The 16694-nt window shown below is 32.5% G+C and overlaps 2 protein-coding genes across 3 annotated transcripts; one reads left to right on the top strand and one right to left on the bottom strand.

Moving 5' to 3' along the window:
• Window positions 1–2464: 2464 nt before the first annotated feature.
• On the top strand, window positions 2465–8043 carry LOC11426472 (UPF0183 protein At3g51130). Of its 2 annotated transcripts, none has more exons than XM_003612073.4 (15): window positions 2465–2767; window positions 3187–3269; window positions 3663–3737; window positions 4706–4773; window positions 5107–5212; window positions 5300–5360; window positions 5438–5604; window positions 5754–5816; window positions 5961–6008; window positions 6503–6616; window positions 6704–6803; window positions 6911–6990; window positions 7199–7303; window positions 7401–7456; window positions 7740–8043. In XM_003612073.4, the coding sequence occupies exons 1-14, from the start codon at window positions 2671–2673 to the stop codon at window positions 7449–7451; spliced, it is 1218 nt and encodes a 405-aa protein (XP_003612121.2). In that variant the 5' UTR covers window positions 2465–2670; the 3' UTR covers window positions 7452–7456; window positions 7740–8043. The 2 variants fall into 2 exon arrangements, with proteins under 2 accessions (XP_003612121.2, XP_003612120.1); XM_003612072.4 differs by having other exon boundaries at window positions 2466–2767; window positions 7404–7456.
• An 853-nt stretch (window positions 8044–8896) lies between these two features.
• On the bottom strand, window positions 8897–13420 carry LOC11426473 (probable serine protease EDA2). Its single transcript, XM_003612074.4, has 12 exons — window positions 13171–13420; window positions 12546–12671; window positions 12186–12341; window positions 11593–11775; window positions 11358–11474; window positions 11178–11231; window positions 11013–11084; window positions 10596–10801; window positions 10349–10443; window positions 9870–9944; window positions 9671–9754; window positions 8897–9228 (listed from the first exon to the last, which is right to left on the bottom strand). The coding sequence occupies exons 1-12, from the start codon at window positions 13321–13323 to the stop codon at window positions 9113–9115; spliced, it is 1437 nt and encodes a 478-aa protein (XP_003612122.1). The 5' UTR covers window positions 13324–13420; the 3' UTR covers window positions 8897–9112.
• Window positions 13421–16694: the final 3274 nt, after the last annotated feature.

Here is a 16694-nt window from a genome sequence, read left to right on the forward strand (position 1 = left end):
TAACAAATATATATCCATAACAAATATATTTCTATAACATATATATTTCTAAACCAAATAGCATATATATTATACTAATAAATACCAACATATAGAGCTGTCAAAACGGGCGGGCCTTATAGGTCGGCCCGTTTAGCCCGATTAATTATAGGGCTTGGGCCTTAAATATTGAGTCCGGCCCTAAAAAGCCCGATACCCGTTAGGGCTAGCCCGAACGGGCCGCGGGTAGCCCGTTAGCCCACATAACAAAAAAATCCTATAAATTATATATATTTTTTAAATAATTCTTTACTTAGTTGATTATCAAACTAAAAAATAAAAGTGAAAATTCAATGAATTAACACATATGAATGTAATATAAAATTATATTTACTCGTTTAGTTATTTATAATTTTAAAGATCAAATATATAAATATCTATAACTTTTTTAAGGGAAGTAAATATCTATAACCATAATGTATCTAATTTATTTAAAATTGTTATCCTCGCCGTTTTAGTTTACGACTAGTGTACGAAAATGTTTGCAATTTATTTTTGTGCTAGACATTATTTAAATATATTAAATATTTATTTATAAAAAATCTATAGGAGTATTTTTTAGTACTTTTTTATATAAAAAAAATGTAATTTTTAATAAGGGCCGGCCCATGTAGGGCCGGGCTCGGGTAGTATATTTCAAGCCCGTTTTTTCAACCGGGCTTTTTGGCCCGGCCCGAAGCCCGTTAGGGCCGGCCTGTTTAGGGCCGGGCCACCCGTTTAGACAGCTCTACCAACATATAACATAACAAAATATCACTCATCAAAATAAATCATATAAATCACACAAATCATATAAGTATATTCTAAACTCATTAAAATAATCAAATAATTAAAGAGGGCGTTACACTAATCTTGGCAATTTATCCTTGCATTGTTTAATCATTTAAAATTTCGTCCCTCTCCCCACTTAATCACTGTCATTTCACTAATTTGATGACGTTGCAATCACTGCCATACATAAAATTCCAATTTTACCCCTGGGTTTCCAATTCTTTCTTCAATATTTTGTCCTCTTCTTAAGGGCAAAATTGAATTTTCATGTGTGGTGGTGATTGCCACGTCATCGAATTAGTGACGCGGCAGTGATTAAGTTGGTCAAAGGACGAAATTTTAAATGATTAATGATTGCAAGGCTAGTTTGCAAGGATTAACGAATACGGGGACCAATTTTTAAACGACCCCTAATTGCAAGGATGAAATACATATTTTAGTTTTCTCTTAATGAACCTAAGTCCTAACAATTGATCCTCCGTTGAGATTTGGATCATGAAAATTGCTATCTATATGATGAAAGTTCCTCCACCAAATGTTGATAGGTGGGTGAAACAGCTAAAGTAAAAGAACTACCATCTAGTAGATAAAGTAAAAGTTGTTCTAGACGTTAACTCCTAAAAGAGGTGAAATGCAAGAAGTCTGACATTAAATAGATAAAAGTTGGTTTAAATAGGTCTTTCATCCCTATAAATATAGGTCATTTGAATTTTCGTCCATGAAGTTACTAATCCTTCCATTTTGCCATTGAAGATATTAATCATTTGAAAAATGATCATAATTACATCTGATTAGTAACTTCAGGGACAAAAATTCAAATGGCCTATATTTGCTGGGACGAAAGACCTATTTAAGTCAACCACCTCGCCCAATCATCACTTGCCACATAAGCACCACGTCGTTAATGATAGCCCACCTCAGCAAAAAAACCTAATTAGGACCAAAAGTCAAATGATTAATATTTGCAATGGCAAAATGAAAGAATTAGTAACTTCAAGGACGAAAATTCAAATAGCATATATTTGCAGGGGCGAAAGACCTATTTAAGCCATAAAAGTTTAACATGACATGTTAAAACTCTGACGAATTAGTTTCACATGACATGATCAAATGCAATCCTAAATCAATATTTTTTTCCTTGTCATGTTATTGAGTGTACTAATGACATTAGTTAAGAAAAAAAAAGAAGTTTTAAATTGCAAATAACATCTTTTAAACTTTTAAAAATTACAGAACTTTCAATACAAACAATAGTTTATTTGTTTTTTAACCAATAGTCCGAAGCACCGGTTAACATATATATATATATATTTTTTGAGAAATTCTTGTGTAGGAACGAACCTAACCTATCATCTTTACAAACAATAAATTAAAACATGACACGTCGTTGTTTTTCCACCATGAATGGTGTTGGTGGTGAATGGTGATGGAAGATCACGAGTTAGTGGTGGTGGAGAGAGAGAAAGGACTAGTTGATTTATTTTTTTTATAATTATTTTAAAAGAAAACAACGACGTGTCATGTTTTAATTTGTTGTTTGTAAGGATGATATGTTAGGTTCGTTCCTACACAAGAATTTCACTATTTTTTTTTTTGTCGACCAAATAAATAACGCTAATGTGGGTTTGGGTGGCGTGCAAGAGGGGGCAACTTTTGCGTTATTGGATGTCCAAAAAGAAAAAGTTGTTAGTTAGTTTTTTAATTTCATCCAAACCAAAATATCATTTCCAATCTAAACCAATAAAACCAACCAACCCAAGCATTCAATTCAACACATCATCATCTTGAAGTACTTTCATCTCCGATAGTAACGGAATTCCAACCCAGAAATCTCTAAAATACCCTCCAACTTCCCCGACTATGTTGCAGAGACCCAGACGCCGTTGCGAAGGCACAGCCATGGGCGCTATCGTTCTTGATCTTCGTCCCGGTCTCGGAATCGGTCCTTTCTCCCTCGGTAATTTTCTCTTCATTTCACCAATTCGATTATTATATTCATCGCTCTTAATTCCCAATCGGATAATTTTCCGATCCATTTCCGAATTCCGCTTCATTTCCATTCCATTTTCATTTCTTCAAAATCCGATTAATTCGACTTCATTTTTTTTTTTAATTTATATATTATAGTAATCTTTCTTCGTTATCTTGTCTGTAAATTTAGGTCAAACAGATTTCGATTTTTGTTTTTTGTTTTTGATTGATTAGATTATCAGTTATTAATATTTATGTAATGTTGTTGTTAAGTATTGTAGAGTTTTTGTTCAGGTTATTTGATAATTTTTCCGGACGAAATGAAGTTTGTGTTATTTGGAATCTTGTTGGAGTTTGAGAATTGGTACTGTGTTTAAGAGTTATTGTTTTCTTTGTGATGTTTAGGGATGCCTATATGTGAAGCATTTGCTCAGATTGAACAGCAACCTAATTTGTATGATGTGGTGCACGTCAAGTATTTTGACGAGGTTTGTGACATAATTTCTTGTCGTTTGTGTTGTTGTTGTATGTGAATTTGCATAAATAATGTTAGAAACTAGAGGTGATATATTTGTGAAATACTGAAATTCACTGCATTGAAGCACAAAAAGTCAAAAAGTATTGCACCACACTGTAGTTTTTTCAATTCTGTGGAAACTGACTTATTGATGGTTTTGCGTATGGAGCTCTGTAGCACCGACATGACACCGACACATGTGTTTACACAGAATTATATCATTTTCTCAAATTATGACCGGTGTCGACGTGTCAGTGCCGTGTCCGTGTTTCATAGCTCTGGAGGCCTCTGCTGCTCTATATTTTTACTTTGTGAGAGGTTTATTTATGTTTACAATGGTTTTTTATGCTTTGTGCATTTGCAGGAACCCCTGAAGTTGGACATTGTTATTAGCTTTCCTGATCATGGTTTTCATCTTCGTTTTGATCCGTGGTCTCAGGTTTTTCTTTTTTCCCTCTTTATGAAACCAACAATTGATTTTTACTTGCTTAAATGCCTATTCAGGTGTGCACGCGCGTGTGGGGGTGGGTATGGTTTGAAACGTCTAAGTGAATTATTTTATTATTGCATCTTTAATAGGAAGCATGACTGTTTCAATGGCCATTATCAGAATGCCACAATTTATTTATGGGATCTATAATTGGCGCTTTAGTTTAGTGTTGGGGTTGCACGAATTATTATCAATACAGGATTTTCATAAGAAAAACTATGTATGTAGAACTATTGGGAAAAGTCCAACTCCCACATTGGTTAGATATATGATATGGCCTAAATAGAGCTGACAAAGCTTTGGTAATTATCACCTTACAAGTCAATTTTGTGGGCTGTTAAGCCCTAAACTTAAGATGGCATCAAAGTCTATCTTAAACCAGTTATTGGGCTTCCCACGTTATCCGTGCAGCTGACCCAATAGCCTTGGACGTGACACGGTGTATTGGGAAAAACTTGATGCGGAACCTGGTAAGAGAACAATAAGGAAAACTGTGTAAGGATCTTGTGTTCCTATCCCCGTGCAAATGTAAACTGTGGGAGTATGTAATTATAGTTTAGAATTTTGCAATACTTTATTCCTCCAATTTCATTGGAGGTGGATTAGTTTAAAGTGAGGGGTTTTTTGACACTAGGTCTGTTTCTTTTCTTACATTTGTGTTCCTTCCTGTGAAAAGATGATATCATGCTAGAGAACTTGTATTTTTTAAGCTGATATTGCTTAGCCAAAAAATTCTGCAACACTTCCAATCTTCTCTCTCTTCTTCTTATAGATTTAAAGCTCCAACCTCAGCTGTATGTGGCAGTTCTTATGCTTTCATTCATTTTATGCTGTCGCAGATAGCTTGTTTTTTTTTATTGGTTTCTATACTTAACAAGATGACTTTATCATGACAACACTTTCCAATACTATTTTAGAGACTGCGCCTTATTGAAATATTTGATGTAAAGCGGCTTCAAATGCGCTATTCTACTTCTTTGATCGGGTGAGTTTCTGGATCTACAATTTTGCTACAGTCTAACTTGCACACAGTTGGATTTGCTTCTAACTTATGCGCTTCCTAGTTAATATTTTGGTAATTCACTTCCAAAAAGTCATTGTAAGTAGGCATCTGTGGAGAAGTTAAACAATGGTTTTTTTGAATAAAATAAAATGTAGCAGTTTATTTCAACTTTTATGAAAGGCTATTGTTTTTAAAGACTCATAGGTACTATAATATTCTGTTGGTATTTCTTTCTCTACAAATGATTATTTGATAAGTTTATCGAAACTAACTCTTACTATGAAACCCCTAATTGATATTCTTTTCAACTTCTAGGGGACCAACAACACTAGCTACTTTTGTTGCCGTTTATGCACTGTTTGGCCCCACATACCCAGGGATTTTTGATAAGGATAGAGGCATTTACACGCTGTTTTACCCGGTAATGCATCAGTATTGGTCTTTATTTTGGTTTTACTATTCCACATTAAAATATTCTGGTTTATATTTTTCTTGGTTTGGTCTTTAGGGGCTTTCCTTTGCATTTCCTATTCCGGGTCAGTTTACAGACTGCTGTCATGATGGGGGAGGTATATCATAATTAATTTGAAAAGTTTTAAGTTTTCTAGTTTTCATATGTTAACTTTGTGTCTTTTCATTATGAAAGTGGAATTGCCGTTGGAGTTTCCTGATGGGACAACACCAGTTACATGCCGCGTTTCTATATATGATAGTTCCTCTGGTAAGAAGGTCGGCGTGGGGTCTTTAATGGATAAGGCTTCTGCTCCTCCATTACCTACTGGCAGCATTTACATGGAAGAGGTCCACGTTAAGGTTTGGTTTCGTTAATCTCTAAAATCTAAGTTTGTTTGTGTTTTTGCTTATTTAGTATGTCACCTTTAGTTGGCTGCATAAGCTTTCTGCTTGTCTTGGCAAGGTAGCTATTATTTATTGTCTAATTCAATTCTTTCTCTGTTATATAGCTGGGGGAAGAATTGTACTTCACTGTTGGCTCCCAACACATTCCTTTTGGTGCATCCCCACAGGTGAGCTTAACATTCAATCAAAATTGTTAGTTATACTTTTATGGATTATTTTCCTATGCTTTCACTTCTTCTCTTGTCACCTTCCACTTTATTTTTATTCTTTATCTGAAACGAGGTGTTTACCATGCTTCCTGTTTTATGCAGGATGTGTGGACTGAGCTAGGACGTCCCTGCGGTATTCATCAAAAGCAGGTACCATAAATTACTAGTTCTTAAAAATGGAATATGGGATATTTTGTAGGATTCTTGTGGACTTCAACTGATGCACTACAGAATCAAAATGAATTCTTTATGCATCTTTACTGTTGATGTACCACGGAAAATTGATTTTTTGATGATTTATACAGTTCCACTATTGAGATTTTGGTGCAACATTTTTGAGTTTGCCAGTAAATATAAATTCAATTTCAACATACCGACAAATGCCTTCCACCTTATAATTTAATGGATCATACGAGGACCTATCCAACTGACTGCTGTGTTTTAGCCTACTGACAAGTTCTTCTTGCATAAAGCTCTAAACACTGGGAGTTGGGATGGATCCAAACAAAAATTATCAATTTAAAGATTTATCTAAAGAAAATCTGAAGCTTTTTTATTTTTTTAACAAGCAAGAAAATATGAAGCTAATTATTGCTGCTCGAATGTATTTCCTTTGTGTGGATTCTGACGTTATTGCTTTGCAGGTAGATCAAATGGTTATACATTCTGCCTCTGATCTTCGGCCACGGACAACTATCTGTGGAGATTACTTTTATAATTATTTTACTCGTGGTCTGGACATCTTATTTGATGGGCAGGTTTGCACCTTACCACATTTTTCTGTATCTACGCACAAGCATACAATTGACAATCAATAATCCCTCTAATATGTTTTGTATTTTCAGACTCACAAGATTAAGAAGTTTGTGTTACATACTAACTACCCCGGTCATGCTGATTTTAATTCTTACATGAAATGCAACTTTGTCATCTATTGCTCAGATGGTGAGCAATCTTTTATTTGCATTGCTGTATTTAGATTGGTCTCAATGTAATAGTTATATAATTTTTTTGCTGTGAAAGAAGTGGTAATATCTTTTCCCCCTTTCCAGCTGTCGGAGGATCTTTTCAGGATGTAAATAACAGCAAACAGAGGGTTATTACACCTAGCACAAAGTGGGAACAAGTGAAGGTATTTACCCCTTCCAAATTGTATGCTTGCCTTATAATGATGTTTCATCTTGGAAGATACTGAGTTATAGAAAATCTGTATGTACTTATTTAAAATGCATGAAGTAATTTTGGGAAGAAGGTTGTGAGTAGCTTTGATGTAGGTTTCTTATAATAAAAAATACAATTTTTTATTATATAATAATATAGCATGTAATGGATTCTTGTAGGATATACTTGGGGATTGTGGGCGAGCTGCAATTCAGACACAAGGTTCTGCCAGTAACCCATTTGGTTCTACTCTTGTATATGGATATCAAAATATTGCTTTTGAGGTAACTCATTCTTTGTGCTTGTGGTGCTCTGCTTATTTAATAGTCCAGTCTATTATGGTGCCTTTGAGTGAACGCTAAGCTATACTTGTGATTTTAGCAGGTGATGAAGAATGGTTATATTGCAACAATAACTCTCTTCCAGTCATGATGATGGTATATTTTTCTTATATTGTGCGTTGTAATGTAAAATTTCAGCTTTATTCAAATTAAATAGCAAGTGATAACCTTAATTTTCTTTTCTTAAATCTTAGTTATTGGTTCAATCATAGAAATCCAAGTTTATTTCTTACTAACCACACAGTATTGGACCATTATTGTCCTAATATTTCCAGCTTCTGTAATGCTAGACTTTGATTATACATCAGCTTCTGTCATGCTAGACTTTGATTATACATCAGCTTCTGTCTATTGAATTATATGTCTTGTCTTGATTCAGGGGCTTTTGGAGTTTGGTTACACTTAGTCTTTCTGCCTATCATTCCAAAGGTTTGCGAAGCGTGGTTGCGGAACTTCACAAGGAGTAGCAGGCTTTGTACGTTCACTGTGTAAAAAATCTGAATAGTTCAATCGGCACCATCGTTATCGTGTCAATGGGCTATGGTAAATTTGTACAGCTGTGTAAAAAATTGTACATATAAATCATGTAATTAACTGATATTGTCTTTGCACAAAGCAAATACAATAAATTCCTAATGCTTAACTTCCAGATGGTTTCACTTTGTAAGATTCTCTTTTACTTTCCTTTGTCTTGGTTAACATGATGTCCGACTAATCCAAGTGGTACCCGATTAAAAGTAATGGGTTGGTATTATTGTGTTGATTCAGATCTCATTTCAGTTCAATTACTGGGTCAAGAAGAATGGAGTCCAATGAATATGAACTGAACTTGAAGCTTTTTGTGCAATCACACAGAGGATATCTCGCCTGTTTTGTTAAATTTTCTTGTACTCATTTTCACGCTGGAATGGTTTGAGCTTCTTCCATTTCTTACCACAATGCTTTTGCTTGTCAAATCCCACCGCATTCATCATTTTCACATCTTTCTTTCGCTACAAGCTAATTAAATGCAGTGAATGGACACCTTAAGGGTTAGTGCTACTAAAATGGAAAACCCGTGAATGTTGGGGACATATTTAAGTTTATGTTTTTCCCCCTCAATTTATTAAAATTGTGATTTTTTATTCAACCTGGCCACTCGACCAGTCAAGAATTAAAAAAAAAACATAACAATTGTTTTTATCGTTTGAATACAACCTATGGGTTTATCAATTTTAGTCATTAACTCTTCTTCAATTTCATCTCTTTGAGCTCTCTTGATCAAGCTTTGCATGCCTTCAATTTTTTTTATTCTGATAAACCAAGGTATCCATGTCTCGAGGTAATTGAGATTCATTAAGTGGCAGACCTCTCCGAATACTTTTTTTTTATATAGAACGTTCACTTTGGCTGGATTACATGGTTCATGCATTCAAACAAAATCTCAATCTAAGCAAGACTGAAGAAACAGAGACAGGGACTAATGATTCTATGCATCAGTGACCAATGAAAAATGACCAAAGTCACTACTAAGTAGACATCCATTTTCTTTGTAGATTTTCACTATAGGCCAATGACACCCAAATGTTATAAATATATAACTGGTACACTATTATCTTGAGATTGAACGATATAAAATAACTTTGTACAAATATGTTTTGCCTTGCATTTGATCAACTTACACAAGATTATTCAAAGCACAACATATAATTAAGTATTAATACTAGAAACCAGAGTAACTTCTAGTTGTACATCATGCAACTCATACAAATCTTATATACAAGTCCTGCCCGTGTCCTGACACTGAGACAACCATAAATCCATATGCTCTATGATCTTTTGTCTAACTTTGTGAACAGCATCAGGGGATGTGCAGTTCTTCTCATTGCCTAAAAAGAGATTTCACAATTAGAATGCTCGTTGATATAGCAAAATAACGCATACATTGTTTGTCACTTTCTTCCTTAATGTTTTTTGCCTTAACTCTTTGATTCTCAGGGAAAAGAGCTCTATAATCCCAGGTAAGTAAAGACTGGCGAATGATTGTTACAGACAAAGTTTGAACTTGGATACTCCTGATCGATTCAATCTTTGCCAAAAGTCATTAACCTCTTGATCCTACACCTACCCGCTTGATTACTTTCCCTCTAATGTTTTCATCATCATCATTATTATCATTAAAAATGTTTTTCTTCTTTTTGATAAGCATGAGATTTATTTTTTGATGCCTTGGAGAAGAAATCTAGGTAATAAGTTAAACCCAATAAATTGCAGGTTGAAGGTTGGTGGCCTAAAAAGTACCGCAATGACAATAATGATAATTAGACATACCTTCAATGTTAAAGGGACTTTGAGGGCATCCTCGCATGTCAGTTCCATGGCCACAATTATGACAAGTGATAGTGTAGGAAGGCACTGAAAGTATAATAGTGATAAAACATTATTCAGCAAATCTTATGAGAACGTCATAAATTATTACACGAATAAAGAATGCTACGGTCTAACTTGATTAAAGTAAATTCCAACTCACTATTAGGTGATGAAATTTGTTTTGATGCACGACGCCAAGGATCCTGTGAGCCATTTGTGAATACTATTTTGGAACCTGTCCATACACAATTCATAATAAAATCATAGAAGAATGTAAAATATGTAGTGTCCAACCAAATATGCCTACTGCGAAAAAACCCAAGTTACACAGGTTAGACATATGACCTTAAAAAAAGCTTATAAAGCTTAGGCAATCCTCACCTAACAAAAAGGATGATTTAGGCCCGAAGTCCCAATTCTAAGATGGTACAAGAGTTTATCATAGGTTCGGTGACAGAGTTCTACAAAGTTTATACAATTCTAAACCTTATATGTTTTATTTTGTGGGTTTTGTAATGTAAGAACTATTCAAGCCTTATAACTTATAAGCACTACTTAGGTCATATCTCTAGTTGATGCGAGACTCGATACAATAAAAAAGAAAACAAAAAGAAACAACAATTTTTGCAAGTTTCTAACCAGCAATTTTTGTGCCTCCATAATATATATTAGTTGCATCAACATCAGGAAATATGCCCTCTCCAAAGACATTTTTGCAAAGGTCCAAATGGTATCTGCAATTTATGAGCACCACTCCGTAAATATTTACAGGATCATGAAAACTAGAAATATTAAAATATAGTTTTTTTATGCTATGTATACAAAAGAGGACGAAAGGAATATTGTCAAGAGAGAAGTATATTAACAATGGAAATAAGGATATTGCCTTGTGTCGACTTTTGAGGAGCGTATACTGTCATTTGAGGGAGCCACCTGAAAGTATGCAACCTCAGTACAAACTTGAAACCACCACAGTCTACCAGAACTGTTTTCAGTGATAGCGGCGTTCTTCAAGTTGTTTTGGTTATAATCTTGTGTACTTTCACCTTCAGTTCCAAGGTAAAACTCTTTGATAAATTTGGCATAAGCATCCTGCATAGTGAATTATATATGTGCCAACTTAGAACTATACAATAAGATAAAAAAAATTACATGACTGTACTGTATGACAAAGGAAAAATATTACTAAGCAAGGAAAAATAAAAATGAAAGGTGAATTTAATTTGAACATCCAAAACAAGTTCATTCAGGATTGAGCCGTTTCGAAATGTTTTGGCAGAAGTAGCTAAACTGAAAAACATACCACCAAATCCTCGCCGTCCTTCTTCGCTTTAACAAGAGGCTTGCATAATATATCAGGATTCCCGTATTGAAACTAAAACATTCACAAAGAAGACATGGTAAAGTTTAAATACAAGATATTGTAAGAAAGAATTAATAAAAAAGCAGCATGAGTCAAATGAATTACCGCTGTAACAGCAGCATCAGCCAAGAAATACAAGAAGTCACCATCAATTTCAAGCTGCAAAACAAGAAGTTCCCAACATGAGAATCGTAGAAGAAAATCTAGTGGAGACTCTGGAGCGTGAAATTGTATATGGCTAAAGTATAATATGCTTTAGAAGGTGTAAGAAAGAAACAAGCATACATCAGCTGCATTAAAAGAAGCCTTCAATGCCTTTCCATTAGTTACAAGTTTTCGTTCGATAAGTCGAGTGGTTTCTTGTAATGCTGCCTTACATTCAACACCTGCTGACTCACCAATCTGCATGTTAAAGACAGAAATCTAAATTTTGACACTAGAAAATAGTGAATTTTGTAAAATATACACCATCTTGACACACAAAAATGTCTGACCAAGAAGGAGAAATCACTATCTTCACCTGCTGATCAAATTCTGTGAAGTTGTAAACAGCAAGAACAACTGCAGAACTTGCAAGACTTCCACATGTTAAATGCGGAAACTTAAGACGGAACCATGCACTGAGAGCTCCAGGATATGAAACACCAAATACGAACCAGGGATTGTCGGCATTTGTTCTATTAAGCTTTGCATTTAAAGAGTCCTACAAGAATATAATGCCAGCTTTGGATCCACCGAGATATTTTCATTTAGTACATGCAATGCAGTGCAACTAGTACTAAGTATTAGAAATTTATTAAATTGGGAAACCAAATTTTTTTATGACATGTAAACAGAAATCATGTAAATCTAATTTCATTTGAATTGACATAAACATTGTTCTTTTCTGGACGTGTAATTGACAATTAGTTCCTGATTTCAATCTATATCTCAAACCCGACTCAAGGTCAACGAAATCCTGAAATCTTTTTCAGAAAGCTTTTATCATAAGTTTATGGATTCTATAATTTGATTTTAAATAACTTATGCATGAACAAGATATCTCATTTTCCAATATTACTATTCATTGCATTTATTGATGCCAAGCAGTCATAAAACAGAAAGGTAATTTGCCTGGTAATTCTGGCGAAAAACAGCCAAATCAAAGAGCGCCTGCTTAGATGAAAGATATCTCAAATTTTTTGTCGCCAGAGATTTAAATGGCGAACTCTTCCCATAATAGCGATGCTCAAGAGAAACCACAGCTGCTCCAAACTTCTTTGCCAGAACCTATAGATGTTTAAAGCAAATGGACATATATTAGCTTAATAAAAGCCACAATATATGTAAAAGAAAGATTGTCAATCTTATTGGTCACTATAATCTATAGGATTCAATCGAGACATATTAGAACAACAAATATACATTGCGCAAAAAAAGCATACAGGCTATATCATATGATAATACAAAACTGAACCAATAATAGCAACTTACACCAATATAGTCATTTCTTATCCCATCGCATGAATATTCACCACAGATCACCAAAAACACCGGTCCATCTGGAATCCGAAAATGGTCAAGGAACTCATAGTAACGCTGTTGGAATTTGCGGTGATCCTGCAGTGAATTTATAAAGCATACAAATAAGAAGAATAGACCAAATTAAAATGTGTTACGTAAAGTGGATAAACAGATTCTACACTCGTGAAAAACTTAACAGAATATTTTAAAAACAAGACTCCTATCAAAATATCCTCCTTTCTCAAATCATTGCATAATGTCATACTTTTTGAACAGTTTCATTTACAACCAGCATGTATGCTTTAGTTGATAAACAACTTAATTTGCAGCTTATGTCATTAGCTCTTATCATGATACGCGCTTATCTATAAACTATTTCAATAAAAAATGATAAAATAAATTTAAATTATTTTCGTATAAGATGTTTTGATAAGTAATCTTGAAAAACTTATGAAAATAAGCTGAAAACAATTTATGAAATATGTCATAAGCTATTTTCATAAGTTCTGTCTCAAAAGAGTTTGTATCAGTAGATAAACTCAAATTGGAGAATTGCATTTGATTTTATTGAGAAGAGAAAAGAAACAAGTAGTACATAGGGAGAGTAGTGATCGAGGGTTTGGGGGAACCACAATTCTTCCTTAGTCAGATATCTTGCAGATTCAGACAAACGACGTCGAAGCAAATGAGGTGTTGCCGACACTGTAGAGATGAAGAACAGAAACACCAACAAACACGGCGACATCATCAATGTCCAACAGTTCAACCTTGAAAATTAAATTAATGGGGTTCTGTCTCTCGTCCTTGTTTGTTTTTCTTTTGTTAAATTGATTTTTCAATTTTTATTTATTTTGAGGTTGATTTTCTAATTCTTTTGATCCTTTTAAAATCGAAACTAAATTATCCTTTCAAAATTGAGAATGCGGGGCATTAGTTAAAGTCATAAAATAAGTAAGCTTCCTTAAAAAAAAAAAAAAGTAAGTTTGTATTAAAAAATTGTGTAATTATTATTAAGAAAAAAATAAAGATTGTTTTTACACACAATTTTTTTATTAATAGAATTATTAACCAAATGCTCTTAGAGCATTATTAGTAGTTAGCAACACACATTAACAAAAATTGATAATATAGTTAGACTGGTGCTAGTCACACACAAAAAAAAAAAGTTACACTTAAATTTATTTAAAATTTTACAATAATATCAAAATTGCTCTCTTCATGTAAATTTTTAAAAACCCATCTTTTATGATCATTCTGAACCCTTTCCCTCTTTCATCCACAAATCACCATAGATGTGCAACCAATATCTGAATCAACATCTATGTTATTGATCTGTAATATATTCATAAAAGTTAGTGAATTTCATGAATTTCATTTTCGATGAGTTTCTATTTGTTTATTGTTTGTTTTGGTATGAGATATGCCTGTCAGTCAATTTGATTTTAAGTAAGAGGTTAGTGTAAATTAAGTTTACGTGTATGTATATAAAAGGGGTTAGTGAGTTTACGTATATAGGTTAATGTAAATTCAAGTTTACGTATGTTCAATTTAGGTTAATGTAAATTCAGTTTACTTACATTCAATTTAGGTTAATGTAAATTAAGTTTACTTATGTTCAATTTAGGTTAATGTAAATTTAGTTTACGTATGTATATAAGAGGTTAGTGTAAATTCAGTTTACTTACGTTCAATCTAGCTTAATGTAAATTAAGTTTACTTACGTTCAATCTAGGTTAATGTAAATTAAGTTTACGTATGTATATAAGAGGTTAGTGTAAATTCAGTTTACTTACGTTCAATCTAGCTTAATGTAAATTAAGTTTACTTACGTTCAATCTAGGTTAATGTAAATTAAGTTTGTAAATTCAGCTACTTACGTTCAATCTAGGTTAATGTAAATTAAGTTTACTTATGTTCAATTTAGGTTAATGTAAATTAAGTTTACTTATGTTCAATTTACGTTAATGTAAATTTAGTTAATTTAAAATTTTTATTTTAGTTAAAGGGTATATTAGTCATTATGGGATGTAATTTGTTTTTTTTGGGGTGTGACTAGCACCAATCATATAGTTAATGTATCTAATTTTTGTATTTTACTAATTAAATTGTCTTTTTTTTTTTTGAAAGAAAGAAAGAACTAAATTGTGAATTTTACTAAATTGTACTCCCTCCATTTTAAAATGAGTGTCGTTTTAGCCAATTACACAAATATTAAGGAATGGAATAAAGTAGTCAAATGTCATAACAATTTTACCAAATTATCCTAATCAACTATTGGTTTGTTTTTTATTAAAGAAAAAAAATAATATTTTGGAAGTAGTGTAACATAGTATTAATTGAAGAGTACAATTGAAAAAAAGAAGTTATTATTGCATTGAAAAATGGAAGTGACATTCATTTTGAAATATTTTATTTTAGCTAAAACGACACTCATTTTAAAATTAAAGGGATATTTTGTTGAGAACATATCATACGATAATGACATTTCTATATAAAAATGATGAGAATGAATTTAAACCATCATATCTAAATAGATGGTTCAAATTAAAAACTCTAATTTAATTTAAGGGTTAAATATGTTTTTGGTCCTTATAAAATAGGGGCCTTTTAAGTTTAGTCCTTATTTAATTTTAATGATTCTTTTAGTCTATAAAAAAAAAATTCTGCACTCAGTATTAGTCCCTCCTCAATTCAAATTTGTTTAATTTATGTTTAAACTCTTGAGTTTTTGAACAATTTTTTACTGACGTGTTAAGAACATTACTAAAAGTTCCTATGCAAAAAATTGTCGCAAAATTTGATTTCTACGTCTAGATTTTGTTAATTTTATCTTTAACTTTTGCAGTTTTAAAAAATTCATATTTAATTCGTTTCATGTTAAAAAATTCTAAATTTTAGTAAATGAACCTTTCATAGTGTTCTAAACTTGTCTCAAAAAATCATTCAAAAATTTAAGAGTTTAAGGATAATTAAACAAACTTTGTTGTAATAGGGACTAAAATTAAAAGTAATTCTTTTTTGTAAGGACTAAACAATTTATTAAAATTAAATAAAGATTAAACTTAAAAAGTCCCTATCTTATAGGGACTAAAAACCTATTTAATCCTTAATTTAATTAACACATGTGTCTTTTTACACTCAATCATTTTGTGAATCTTTCATCTTCCATCATGCCATTCTCTTTCTGTCAAGGAAGTTCCAAGTAATTGATCTACCATAACATATTATTAATAAGCATGTCATAATCTTCTTGGAATGGGATTCAAGCATTCTGTGAAAGTTTTAATTTTTAATTAAATTTGTCATCAAGCAATTTCAAGGGTGAAACGTTGTAGGAATTCAAGCAATTTCAAGCATGTCATAATTATTGATTAATAGCTTGTTGTAGGAAAAGAATTTCCTCTCACAATCCTCATATGAAACTCTTTCAAGTAATAAATAATACAAGAAATTTCACAGAATTAATCAAATTGAAATTGAAACAAAATTCAACACAATCCCTAAATCCCAAAAAAAGAGTCAAGGGTGAACAAAATGCAGAATTGAAAACGAAGAAGAGGAAGTCAAGGGCGAGAGAGTTGTGGTGGGCAAAAGAAGAAATGGAGGAGAACACAGATCTGGAAAAGGCAAACGCAGGAAGAAGAAAGGTCACGTAGGTTTGGGTTTTTTTTTGGCACATGATGATTGAGTGTAGAAAGACATATGCGTTAATTAAATTAAAGCTTTTAATCCGAACCTTCTATTTAGATCTGATGGTTTAAATTCATTCTCATCATTCTCATATTACATGTTCTCGTATTTTGTTTATATTTAATTTGACATTTTATATTTCAATGCAAATTAATAATAGTATTTATTAAAGATATGTTAAAAAAATAAATAATAAATGCATCTAATAATTTATATAGAGTCTATATTTAAAGACTTGATTTTTTTTTCTTCTAATGGGGACTTATTATTATGGATAAAGAGAGTATAGTTGAATGGACATTGGTTAAATAAATAAATAAACATAGAAATATTGTTGCAAATGGTGAATTTAACCTTTTAGAAGGTTAAAAATGATTGTTTTTAATACATTTTTTTTCTTACTTTTTTAACCGATGTCTCCGTGACTTA

This window comes from Medicago truncatula, chromosome 5, assembly GCF_003473485.1.
Source record: "Medicago truncatula cultivar Jemalong A17 chromosome 5, MtrunA17r5.0-ANR, whole genome shotgun sequence".
Taxonomy (NCBI): Eukaryota; Viridiplantae; Streptophyta; class Magnoliopsida; order Fabales; family Fabaceae; genus Medicago; species Medicago truncatula.